Below are 13719 nucleotides of genomic sequence, written 5' to 3'. Positions count from 1 at the left end.
AGTAGTGCAAGTACTAGTGTAGCTCTATTTTTGACTTTTTGAGGAACCTCCATACTGTTTTCCAGAGTGGCTGCACCAGCTTGCATTCCCACCAACAGTATAGAAGGGTTCCCTTTCTCTGCATCGTCACCAACATCTGTCATTTCTTGACTTGTTAATTTTAGCCATTCTGATTGGTATGAGGTGGTATCTCATTGTGGTTTTGATTTGTATTTCCCTGATGGTGAGTGATATGGAGCATTTTTTCATGTGTCTGTTGGCCATTTGGATGTCTTCTTTGCCAAAATGTCTGTTTATGTCTTCTGCCCATTTCTTTTTTGGATTATTTGTTCTTTGGGTGTTGAGTTTGATAAGTTCTTTATAGATTTTGGATACTAGCCCTTTATCTGATATGTCATTTGCAAATATCTTCTCCCATTCTGTCCATTGTCTTTTGGTTTTGTTGACTATTTCCTTTGCTGTGCAAGCTTTTGATCTTGATGAAGTCCCAGTAATTCATTTTTTTCCCCTTGCTTCCCTTGCCTTTGGCGATATTTCTAGGAGGAAGTGGCTGTGGCTGAAGTCAAAGAGGTTGCTGCCTGTGTTCTTTGATGGATTCCTATATCACATTGAAGTCTTTTGTCCATTTTGAGTCTATTTTTGTGTGTGGTATAAGGATATAGTCCAGTTCCATTCTTCTGCATGTGGCTGTCTAATTTTCCCAACACCATTTGTTGAAGAGACTGTCTTTTTTCCATTGGACAGTCTTTCCTGCTTTGTTGAAGATTAGTTGTCCATGGAGTTGAGGGTCTATTTCTGGGCTCTTTATTCTGTTCCATTGATCTATGTGTCTATTTTTATTCCAGTACCATTCCGTCTTGGTGATGACAGATTTGTAATAGAGCTTGAAGTCTGGGATTGTGATGCCAGCTTTGGCATCTTTTTCAACATTCCTCTGGCTATTTGGGGTCTTTTCTCATTCCATATAAATTTTAGGATTATTTGTTCCATTTCTTTGAGAAAAATCAATGGTATTTTGATAAGGGTTGCATTACATGTATAGATCACTCTAGGTAGCTTAGACATTTTCACAATATTTGTTCTTCCAATCTTCCAATCCAAGAGCATGGAATGTTTTTCCATTTCTTTGTTTCTTCCTCAATTTCTTTCATGAGTACTTTTCTGAGTACAGATTCTTTGCCTCTTTGGTTAGGTTTATTCCTAGGTATCTTATGGTTTTGGGTGCAATTGTAAATGGGATCAACTCCTTAATTTCTCTTTCTTCTGTCTTGCTGTTGGTGTACAGAAATGCAGCTAATTCCTGTGCATTGATTTTATATCCTGACACTTTACTGAATTCCTGTATGAGTTCTAGCAGTTTTGGAGTAGAGTCTTTTGGGTTTTCCACATAAAGCATCATATCATCTGCAAAGAGTGATAGTTTGACTTCTTGTTTGCTGATTCAGATACTTTTTTTTTCTTTTTGTTGCTGAGACTAGGACTTCTAATACTATGTTGAATAGCAGTGGTGATAGTCGACATCACTGCTGTGTTCCTGACCTTAGGGGAAAAGTTCTCAGTTTCAATAACTAAGAGGCATTAGGTGTCCAAGATACACAATATAAGCAAAATACACACAAGCACTTAATATGTAAGAGGTTTTCATTTGGTCATTCATTGGTGATTACCATTCTGGCACATATAACCCTCTACCCGAAACATACCCAGAGCTTGATATAACCCACAGACTAACAGGCAAATTGCAACTATTGGTTCAATGCACTTACTTGTCCTGAGTCCTCCCAACAGAGAGAATATGTGTGAGTCATTGGCTCAGGGCAACTTCTGTCTGTGGGTCCCTTTGCTTGAACCTCAACTCTGGTCCACCAGATAGATGTGGCAGATAGATGCAGAACACATGAATATTGCATGTGCCTTTGTTCCAAAGTCCCACTTACTTGGACAGTGGGATCCTCTTGCCTCTCTTGCTCTACCTCTTTTCCTTGCTACTTGCTGTGTGTGGTTTTTTTAAATTTGCTGTGTGTTTTAAATTGATTAAACAAATCTTGTGATCCGAGTATTGAAAGAACCACTTGTCCTTCATTCAGTGGTTTGACATATCACCATCATCATACTCTAAAGCTCCATATGTACTTGGGTCTGTTTCTGGACTTTGAGTCTATTTCCCTGGACTCTTTGTCAATTCATGTGCCAGCATTCATTTTATTGAGGCTTTAAAGTGTGTTTCAGTGTCTCATTAGACAGGTCCCCACTGCAGAGTTTTTCTGGCTATACTTACATGATTGTATCCACTGTCTTACTCCTTAAAGTCTAGCTAGATGTTTTTCAGTAGGATTGTATTGTATTTATACATCAACTGGAGGAGAACTATCACCTTTATGATATGGAGTCATCTTCTCCAAGAATGCTTATGAATGAGGGTGGGTACTGGAGACTCCATGTGCAAGGGAAGATAGTATAGTTTGATGAGAATGAAAAATGATGTTTTTCTCTTGATTTGCAGATATTGATGAGTGTACAGCTGGGCTGGCAAAGTGCAAGAAGGAATCATACTGCGGAAATGAAATTGGAAGTTACTACTGTAGCTGTTTCTCATATCATATCTTCAACTGGCTGGCTAGATTCTTCAAGTCAGATCAAGAAGCGTGTTATGGTAAGGATTTCCAAGTACTTTCCACCATGAAAAAGGAGTGGGGGAGGGTAGACATTGAGAACTCCATTGATTTCAGGCCAGAGTAAGACAACAGAGATTTGTCCTGGCCCTTGTTCTGTATCCTACTCTGGTCCCTGGTAATCATTTCCCAGAAGGCACCACCCAAGCCTCCAGCACCAATCAACGACCTTATGCAGCTGCCTTGCAAGAGTATGTCTCCTGTCTGGGTCTCTTTCTTGAGCTTCCAAAATGACATCTCAGATTTTCTGCTGGACTTCCCTACTTGTTTCTTCCTCTCTCACTTTAAATTCAATTTCTACATCTATTTATCTGTCTATATACTAAACCCTATGAGTTCACACTGATACCTCAGATTCCCATCCAACATCAGGGCTCCTTCTAGCCTTCCCTCTGTCCTTGTTTGTCGCTGCTTCTGCCATGCTGAAAACATGGCTCCCAATGACCACAGCATGTTTACCTATTTGCTCATTCCTAGTATAATTCCATGTTTTGAGTTCAATAGATTGGACTTAATTTCTGCCTCTAACACTTATCAACTAACTTTTGGATAATAACTTAACTTTTATATGCCTCACCTGTAATTGGGAATAATAACAGCATCAACTGTATGAGTTATGTATTACTACATAACAGTTACCCCAATGGTAGTGGCTTAAAACAACGATATTGTCTCACAGTCTCTGTAGGCCAGGAATCTAGGTATAACTTCCCTGTGTCCTCTGTTCCAGGATTTCTCACAGCTAAAGTCAAAATATTGGGTAGGGATGCATTCTCATCTGAAGGCTCATCTAGGGACAGATCTCCTTCCAAGTTCACTCACGTGGTTGATGGCAGGATTTAGTTCTTTCAAAGCCAGTGGACTGAAGGCCTCAGTTTCTTCCTGGTAGTTGGAGAGAGACCACCCTCAGTTTGTAGATATCAGCCTCTCCAGTTTGCTTTGTTGTAGCAAGCACATGAGAATAGCCAGAAAAAGAGTGTGAAAAAAGTAGAAGTTGTAGTCTTTTATAACCCAGTCTCAGCAGTGATGTCCTAACACTTTTGCTGTGTTCTGTTCATTAGCAGTGAGTCAGTGGGTCTAGTCGGGGGGAGGGGGGGTTCCAAGGAACAGTAATTGTTGAGTCACTTCAGAAACCTACTTACCTTACGTTCTGGGTGGAATAGAATCTCCCCAAATTCACATCCATCTGGAACCTGGGAATATGATCTTATTTGGAAAGAAAGTCTTTGCAGATCTAATAAAATCAATCCAACATGACTGGGGTCCTTATAAGAAGGAGGAAGTGGGTTGTGGGGACACACACACATACCGAGGGACATGCAAGGGCAGACACAGAGGCTGGGGTTCTGGTACCACCAGCCAAGGGACACCAAAGATTGCTTGCAGCCACCAGAAGCTAGGAGATGCAAAGAAGGATCTTCCTTAGAGGCTTCCCAAGGGAGTATGGCCCTGCCAATAATCTTGATTTTGGACTTTTAGCCTCCAGAACCATGAGGAAATACATTTCTATTGTTTTAAATTCTCCTCGTTTGTGGAACTTTTTAAAAGCAGACTTGGGAAACTAATACACCTCACCTATCCATTTTGACTTTTTAAAAAGATTTTTATTTATTTATTTGACAGAGAGAGAGAGAGATCACAAGTAGGCAGAGAGGCAGGCAGAGAGGGGGGGGGGAGCAGTCTCCTTGCTGAGCAGAGAGCCCAATGCAGGGCTTTATCCCAGGACCCTGAGATCATGACCTGAGCCAAAGGCAGAGTCTTAAACCACTGAGCCACCCAGGCACTTCCATTTTGATTATTAAGGTGTGTAAAACATTCAGTGCAGTGCTAGCTACTTAGGAAGGCTCAATAAATATTAGCTATCAAGCTACATAAGCCTGTTCTAGAACCTTCTGTGTTTCTTTGCATGAGATAGCGTGTATTAAGACACTTTATATGCCATGTGTGTAGACAACTACAGGTGTTATTACTGCTTCTGTATTATTAACCAAGTGAACACCCATTCCTTCAGGAAGCCTCCTCTGTACCCTCCACATTCTAAGGCTTCTCTGTGGGCTCCCAAGGTATCTTGTCATATATATTAAGAAGATGTTGGACCCTTGTAATCACTTAATCATTTATTTGTCATTATTTAACTAGTGACTCTCCCACCAGACTGCAAACTCCACAAGAGACACCCTTTGTTTCTTAGTCAACTTTCTTCCATAAGGTTTAGTATTGTTCCTGGCTTTTAGTAGGTATGCCGTAAATACTATTGACTTAGTCATTGAACTGGTGGCCCTGCCCTAATCACCTTTTAAATCTCTACTTTAGAAGACATTTGGGACTTCTTGGAGGGGACTTGGGCAATGATGGGAAGCATCAGGGAAAGACCCAACTCAAGAGTGATTGAAAAGGGATGTGGGCCAGGTGTGTTAACCTTCCACATACCACTCAATGGCTACTTTTTTTCCGCAGAGCGCTCCAGTGAGGAGACACCATTCTTAGAGAACAGTCAGGTGAGTGAAGTGAAGCTTGGGTCTGGGAGGCAGCTGGCCAGTCTTGCCATATTATTCTCCTGCTCAAATAACTACCATGGCTCCCTCTGCCTTTTAGGACACACTAGCTCCCATGCAGGAATGATTTGTCCTTTCTCCCAGGGGACATCTGGCAATGTCTGCAGATGTTTTTTGGTTGTCACAACTCAAGTGCTACTGGGCATCAAGTGGGTAGAGACCAAGGATGCTGCTAAATAGTTATGCCCGGAGACAGCCTCCTGCATTATCTGGTTTCAGATGTCAATAGGCATGAGAAACCATGGGGAAGGTTTTTAGTGCCTCAGCTATTGTTCAAAGACCGGCATCAGAAATACAGAGCTTCATTCCACCCCTGTCACCACTTCCCCTCCCCTGTCTTCTTCTGGAAGGTGCTCTTCATGGGTTCCAGACACCTCATCCTTCAGGCCTTCATGTTCCCATATACACAATGGAGTGAATGACACGCCCTTCACAGGGCTGTGTGTGGTCAATGAGAAGATATCTATCAGGCTGAGAGTGTAGAGCCTATACCTTAATCAATGTTACTGCCTTCTGGACTCACCCAACTACAGAAGATATTCCTGCTTTCTCAAGTTTCAGGAAGAGCCTACCTAATTAGCTTTATTTCCTTGAAAGGAAATTCCAAAGCACAAAAGAAACCCGGAGAACATTGCAAAAATAGTTACCCAAATATTTCAAAAAATGGAAGAGATCATATGGACTGAGGATTTAGCTTCTCCAGGGAAGCATGAGAATACTACTCTTGGTATAGGTAAGAAACATAGAACATTTTCCTTATGACCAAAACATTTTAGGAGGCTGACATTTTGTTAGACCTTGTGTTTATGTTTCTATGACATGGAGAATTCATTCAAGGGGTTCTTTCCAAATGCAGACCTGCTCCCAGGTGACTTTTCCTGGAAAACTTTTAAATGTTTAGCCTCTCTTGCTTAAAAACTTAAGTCACCCCATCACCAGGTACTCCAGTATACATTTTTTAAAGTTTTTTGATCTTTAAATATTATATGTCCACCTGGTTGCAGCTCTGGGTAGCATGGCCATCCCCTATCTTCCCCTGGGTTGCTGTGGCCAGTGGATGCTGTTTAGACCATTTTGACCATCTCATCCCATCAGCCAGAGATGTGGAAGGGAATGCCATCTAGTCTACCTTGCATGCAGAAAAGGAAATCATCAGTAGGGGGCCTTTCAAAGAAGAGAGTTCTTCAACAAATTTCTTTTGCATGAGAAGCGAGCAAAGCAGAACTAACTTCCTTAATGTTTCCAGTCTATGAAATCAAGAGGTGCAATGAGACAAGTGAGAAGACTTTTCTAGAAGCTGGAAATAACACTATGGATATCGACTGTACTGATGCTTTCAAAGGAACTATAGAAGGTACTGTGTTTAAGATGAATTCTCCTGACCTCCAAATCCTAGGCACTATTGTCTCATTTCTAGGTGATTAGGCCAACTTACAAAGCCTTCAAGGCAGGGGGGACTCTACATGGTGACCACTAACCAGGCAATTTGGGGAACACAGTTGTGGGTCTTTTGTGACAGGCTGAAGTTCAAACAGTGATCCCTTGGCATGCTTCCTTAAAAGGAGGAACAGGCTGTTGCATGCTCTGTTTCCATGTGATGGTCTGAAAAGGAAGCACTTGAAAGCAACAGATCCTTGTTGCCTTAAACACTCTTTCCCTTGAGAAATGTTTCATGATCACCCTATTTAAAATAGTCCCTAGCTTTCCTCTGTCCTGTGAGTTGGCAATCTTTTTCTGTGAAAGGACCAGATAGTAATTTTTTTCTCAAGTTCTTATTTAAATTCCAGTTAGTTAACATACAGTGTAATACTGGTTTCAGGTATAGAATTTAGTGATTCATCACTTACATACAACACCAAGTGCTCATTACAAGTGCCCTCCTTAATACCCATCACTCATTTAACCCATCCCTCTACCCACTACCCCTCCAGGAACCCTCAGTTTGTTCTCTACAGTTAAGCGTCTGTTTTATGGTTTGCCCCTCTTTTTTCTTTTTTCCCCCATGGTCATCTGTTTTGTTTCTTGAATTCCACATGTGAGTGAAATCATATGATTTTGCATAATACACTCTAGCTTCACCATGTCATTGCAAAATGCAAGATTTTATTCTTTTTTATGGCTAAGTAATATTCCATCATATGGATATAGATATAGATATATCTCCCACAGCTTCCATCTTTATCCACTCAACAGTTGATGAACACTGGGCTCTTCCCATAGTTTGGCTAATGTTGATAATGCTGCTATAAACTTCGGGGTGCATGTAGCCCTTGAAATCCATATTTTTATATCTTTTGGGTAAATACATAGTAGTACAATTACTGGGCCATAGGGTAGCTCTATTTTTAACTTTTTGAGGAATCTCCATACTGTTTTCCACAGTGGCTGCATGAGTTTTCATTCCCACCAACAGTATAAGGGGGTTCCTTTTCCTCCACATCCTTGTGAACATCTGTTGTTTCCTGTGTTGTTAATTTTGGCCATTCTGACAGGTGTCAGGTGGTATCTCATCATGGTTTTGATCTGTATTTCCCTGATGCTGAGTGATGTTGAACATCTTTTATGTGTCTGTTAGTCATCTGTGTATCTTCTTTGGAAAAAAGGTCTATTCATGTCTTCTGCCCATTTTTCAACTAGATTATTTGTTTTCTGGATAAGTTTCTTTCATAAGTTCTTTATAAAACTAATCCTTTATCAAATATGTCATTTGAAAATACCTTCTCCCATTCCAAAGGTTGCCTTTTAGTTTTGTTGATTGTTTTCTTCACTGTGCAGAAGCTTTTAATTTTGATGGGGTCCCAATAGTTCATTTTTGCTTTTGTTTTCCTTGCTTGCTTGGGCCAGATGATCGTTGTTGTGACTACTCAACTCTGACATTCCAGTGGGAAACAGCCATAGATGATATGTAAATGAAAGGGCATAGCTGTGTGCCTTATGTACAAAAACAGGTGGTAGGCTGGATTTGATTCTCAGGCCATAGCTTGCCATCCCTGCCTTATTCCACTATCTCATTTAAATTTCTGCACAGCACGTACACTATGCAATTTTTCTTAAGGTGTTTGTGGTCTATCTCTCCCACTATAATATCAGCTCTCTGATGGCAAGAACTCGGCCTATTTTCTTCACTGTTGTTTTGCAATGTCTGGAACACCGTCAGGCACATGCTAGATGCTCAATAAATATTTCTTGAAAGAGTGAATAAATATTGGGGCACCTGGGTGGCTCAGTGGTTTAAAACCTCTGCCTTCACTCAGGTCAGGATCCCAGGGTCCTGGGATCAAGCCGGGCATCGGACTTTCTGTTCAGCAGGGAGCCTTCTTCCCTCCTCTCTCTCTGCCTGCCTCTCTTCCTACTTGTGATCTCTGTCTGTCAAATAAATAAATAAAAATCTTTTAAAAAAGAGTGAATAAATACAATAATGAAAGAGTGCATGAAAAATATTTCAAAGAGAAAGACCTGGTTCTCTGGAGAGAGTGAAATACCTGCTCTATTTTCTCCAGAAAAGTCCCAGCTACGGAGTAATCTTCACTCCTGATGGTGAGCTGTCAGATGGACAAGGGGGAGGGAAAAGAGCTACAAATGAGTTGGTGTTTAAAATGGAGTAATAATAATAGAGGTGGAAAGTAGCTTTGACTAAAACTGGGGGTGGTGGTTCACAAGCAATTGCAGTTTAAGAAATATTACATTGTGCGACAGAGCATCATATGCGAATTTACCTTCTGTGAATTAAATTATTCTTGCATAAAAAGGGGAGGGAAGGAGGATGGGAGAGGGAGAAACAGAGAAAGATGGAGGGAAGGAGAATGAGAGAATGAATTAAAAGAATGTGTCATCCTGCATACCATCTGCCTTTGGCTCAGGTCATGATCCCAGGGTCTTGGGATCGAGTCCAGCACCCAGCTCTCTGCTCAACAGGAAACCTGCTTCTCCCTCTCCCTACTCCCTCTGCTTGTGTTCCCTCTCTCACTGTGTCTCTGTCTGTCAAATAAATAAATATAAATCTTTTAAAAAATAATAAATTAGATACCCTAGAGTGGGCTTGAAATAGAAGATGGGAATATGTGATCTCCTCACTCCCACCTAAGTTCTACCTGCTCTTTTGAGGACAAATATCTTGCCTCACGGCTCTGATTTTGATGTCTAAGGGCTTATATATATTTTTACAATACACTAATGGATATTTTGCACACATATCTCTTATAAGGTGTATTATAATATGTATTACATATACAAAATATCATACCCCAAACCATACACAAGGTATTGAAGGGACAACATAAAGGATTCCCAAGGGTGATTTTGACCATACCTAATGTTTACCTTATGACTCTTAACAAGACACTGATTTCCCATAATATGGATGCCCTCTAAAGTGATTTCTCTCCTGTTTTCTCAGATAGAAGTGCAGTTGCACTTGTCACTTATCAGTCTCTTCGGGATATGCCAAATGGGTCCTTTTTTAATGATGGAAGAGGGACACAGGAAGTGAAACTGAACTCTCGTGTTGTGAGTGGCACCATTAGTACGAAGAAAAAAGTATATCTGTCTGAACCTGTGTTCCTGACCTTCCAACACGTTCAGGTGAGCAAAATCCAGAGCTGGTTCTCCGTACATTACCTTAAAGAGGTGTGTTACGGTCCTGCCAAGAAACCGAATCCAACTCTGCTCGTTCGGAGTTAACAGAACCAACAAGAAATGTTGAGGCACCCAAAGATTGGCACAAGGGGAAGCTATTATCATGTTTTAAAGCCAAATAGGCAATGGAGGGATGAGCATTGTTGAGCCCAGTGAGAGCTGGAGAAATGCAGGAGGGTTGCTCTGCTGGAGATAGCGATATCCTGAAGCACAAGAAGCATCTAGAAGAAATGCCTGACTTCCCCCTCCTCTCATCTAAGGAATTCTCACCTGCTCCTCTCATTGGTTGTCCCAATGACAAGGAGCTTGGGTAAAGCAGTTCATATGGGTCAATCCCTGGGACTCTGAGATGACCAGAGAAGGACAGGATAAAGGAAGAATAAAGCCCACAGCAGGCATGGTCATATAAAACTCTTCCCCACAAGTGTTCTAGATAATGGGATTTTCCCATTCCAGTTTCCAATGCAATACATCCATAACTAACCGGTAAAATTGAGATAGTAAAACCAGAAAAAGCCCTACTTTCAGGCTATTCTCTTTCAGCCTGGTGGTACAAGAACAAAACATTTCTGTGTCTACTGGAATGGATCAGAAGAGGGGGGCATCTGGTCAACAAAGGGCTGCCATCATGTGAGGAGCAACAGTTCACATACCGAATGCAAGTGCTTCCACCTCTCCAGCTTTGCTGTCCTCATGGCTCTTGTTTCCGAGGTACCAAGATTCATGGTCCCCTCCTGGTATCTGACTGTATCCCAGAAACTGTGAGATTGTCCTCTCCCTGTCTTAGAAAAGAATTCTGATATAAGGAGGCAAGTGGGAGTAGTTTACTTGAGAGGTAATTCCAGGAAGCACAAATAAGGAGCTGGGAAATGAAACAAGAAAAAAACAGAAGCCAAGGCAGATAGCATTATCACGCCGCTCATCACTTTGGGCATCTGGAACCTCATTCCCTCTAGAGTACTCTGGGAGTTAGTGTAGGAGATGCAGTTGAGTCATCCTAACTGAACTGCAAGAGAGATAGGCTATCTATACACAACCTCCTCTCAGGCATTGGTTGAAAGCTGCATCTGGGGTGGGGCCATTAATTCTGGCAGAATTCTGTCCATGGGCATGGGCAGAGTAAGCTCAAGCTAGCAGAGAAAGCCCTCAAACACTAGGAAGTTGGGTTTTCAGCCCCTATAGTGGCTGGGTCTGGGGTCTAAGAGGATCAGAAATCAAGCATCCGTTACTCTGCAAGAGACAGTTACAATGGGTCAGACAGGAAAGAAGGCAACTGATTGTCACCAATGAAAAAGTATAGGTCCTTGAACTTCCCAGGTCCCAACCACATCTAGGATAAGCCAGATTGAAAGAAATTTACCTAACTTCTTATTCTACTTCTTTTAAGCTCTCAATTATTGAACATTCACTCTATGACAACCATTGTATTACACATTTAAATGCATGGCGTTTTCTTCATTCAACAAATTTGCATATGAATGCCTACTATATGCCAGATGTTGTTCTAGGCATTGAGGATACAGCAAAGAACAAAACAGTTAAAGAAATTCCAACCTTCATGGAAATGACTTTGGAGAGCTATGTTGTCCAATAGGATCACCAGCCACATATGGCTGTTGGGCACTTGAAATGTGGCTAGTGTGTCTTGAGAATGAAATTTTAAATTTTATTTAATTTTAATTTATTTAAATTAAGAAGCAGTATGAAATATATTTCCATCAACTACAAGTTCACTGGTAGGGCTTCATTTCACTTTTATCGTTGAAAATAAAAGTATCTGAATTCAGATGTGTTATAAGCCTAAAATATACCCTGGATATCAAAGGCTTAATTATGGAAAAAAGTATCAAATATCTCATTAATAATTATTTTACATTGATTGTAATTTGAACTGATTGCATTGTTGTTATATGACTCTATTCAATACATTGGACTGATAATATTTTAAATAAATACTATTAAATTAATTTGACCTGATTCTTTTCACATTTTTAAAGATATGGCTACTAGCAAATTTAAAATTCCACATATGACTCACATTTTCCTTTTGGGCAGCACCAGGCTAGTGGTTTTGGTTTTTCAATAGCTTTGTGTGGTGAATGTTATTAGTGTACCCATTTTGAAGATAAGAACATCAAATCTTGGAGAGGTTAAGTCAAGCTGTTTAAAGGACTGAACTGGGGAGCCCATCAGACTCCCCATCAGAAATATAACTGCAGAATTGGAAACTGTAATTGATTCTTAACTTGGTGGCTCATAGGTGGATCCTGTGCTGACTGTGATTACCTATGTGGGGCTGAGCTTCTCCATGCTGTGCCTCCTCCTGGCAGCCCTCACCTTCCTCCTGTGCCGACCCATCCAGAGCACCAGCACTTCCCTCCACCTGCAGCTCTCCATCTGCCTCTTCCTGGCCCACCTTCTCTTCCTTACAGGGATTGATCAAACTGAGCCTAAGGTAGGTGATTTAACCAAATCACTTTGTTGTCATCATCAAATCTAGCCATCTTGTCTTGAGGAAGGATGGGGGAAGGCAAGAGTCAGCAGCAATGGTAACAACATGGATGGAACTAGAGGGAATTATGCTGACATAATGAGTCCATCAGAGAAAGATAAATACCATATGATTTCACTCATATGCAGAATTTAAGATATAAAACAGATGAGTAGGGGAAGGGAAAGAAAAATAAGATAAAAACAGAGAGGGAGACAAACCATAAGTGACTTTCTAATATTTATTTTATTTTTTATTTTTTTAAGTCATCACATTTTTAGTATGTTCGGTTAGCTACCATATAGTACGTCATTAGTTTTTGATGTAGCATTCGATAATGTAGCTGTGTATAACACCCAGTGCCCATCACAACATGTGCCCTCCCCCCACTCTCTTCCCCTCTGAAACCCTCAAGTTTGTTTCCTGGAATCCATAGCCTTTCATGGTTTATCTCCCTCTCTGATTTGCCCCCTTCAGTTTTCCCTCCCTTCCCTTATGGTCTTCCATGCTATCCTTATGTTCCACATATGAGTGAAACCATATGATAATTGTCTTTCTCTGCTTGATTTATTTCACTTAACATAATCTCCAGTTTCATCCATGTTAGTATGAATGGTGGGTATTCATCCTTTCTGGTGGCTGAGTAATATTTCATTATATAGATGAGACTGACACGTTACGTACTGCGCTAACGAGGCAGCTAATTTCATTGTATATATGGACTACATCTTCTTTATCTATTCATCTGTTGAAGGGCAGTTTGGCTGTTGTCGACATTGCTGTTGTGGACATTGCTGCTATGAACATTGTGGTACATATGGCCCTTCTTTTCACTACATCTGTATCTTTGGGGTAAATACCTAGTAGTGCAATTGCCAGGTTGTAGGGTAGCTCTATTTTTAATTTTTTGAGGAACCCCTACACTGTTTTCCAAAGTGGCTGCACCAACTTGCATTCCCACCAACAGTGTAAGAGGGTTCCCCTTTCTCCACATCCTCTCCAACACTTGTTGTTTCCTGCCTTGTTAAACTTTGCCATTCTAACTGGTGTAAGATGGTATCTCAATATTTTTTAAATTATTTTTATTAACATATAATGTATTATTCTTGATGTGGTTTTGATTTGAATTTCCTTGATGGCTAATGATGATGAACATTTTTTCATGTGTCTGCTGGCCATTTGTATGTCTTCATTGGGGAAGTGTCTGTTCATGTCTCTTGCCCATTTTTTATTATATTATTATTTTTTAAATTTAAGATTTTTTCATAACTATATTCTTTTTTTAAATTTCTTTTCAGCATAACATTATTCATTGTTTTTGCACCACACCCAGTCCTCCATGCAATAAGTGCGCTCCTTAATACCC

The 13719-nt window shown here is 40.6% G+C and overlaps 1 protein-coding gene across 2 annotated transcripts in view; it reads left to right on the top strand.

The window, feature by feature from the left end:
* The window catches only part of LOC309847630 (putative adhesion G protein-coupled receptor E4P), a 48000-nt gene that overhangs the window by 15791 nt on the left and 18490 nt on the right, over positions 1-13719 (top strand). For both annotated transcript variants that reach the window (XM_082698185.1, XM_082698184.1), the window contains 7 exons: positions 2504-2653; positions 5130-5170; positions 5825-5960; positions 6474-6581; positions 9624-9808; positions 10406-10573; positions 12123-12317. In XM_082698185.1, the coding sequence (XP_082554311.1) occupies positions 2504-2653; positions 5130-5170; positions 5825-5960; positions 6474-6581; positions 9624-9808; positions 10406-10573; positions 12123-12317 (983 nt within the window). The remainder of the gene's footprint in view (positions 1-2503; positions 2654-5129; positions 5171-5824; positions 5961-6473; positions 6582-9623; positions 9809-10405; positions 10574-12122; positions 12318-13719) is intronic.

The sequence above is a fragment of the Mustela nivalis genome (assembly GCF_964662115.1).
Source record: "Mustela nivalis genome assembly, chromosome: 1".
In the NCBI taxonomy this organism is placed as follows: domain Eukaryota; kingdom Metazoa; phylum Chordata; class Mammalia; order Carnivora; family Mustelidae; genus Mustela; species Mustela nivalis.
This window is presented reverse-complemented; position numbering and strand designations above follow the sequence as displayed.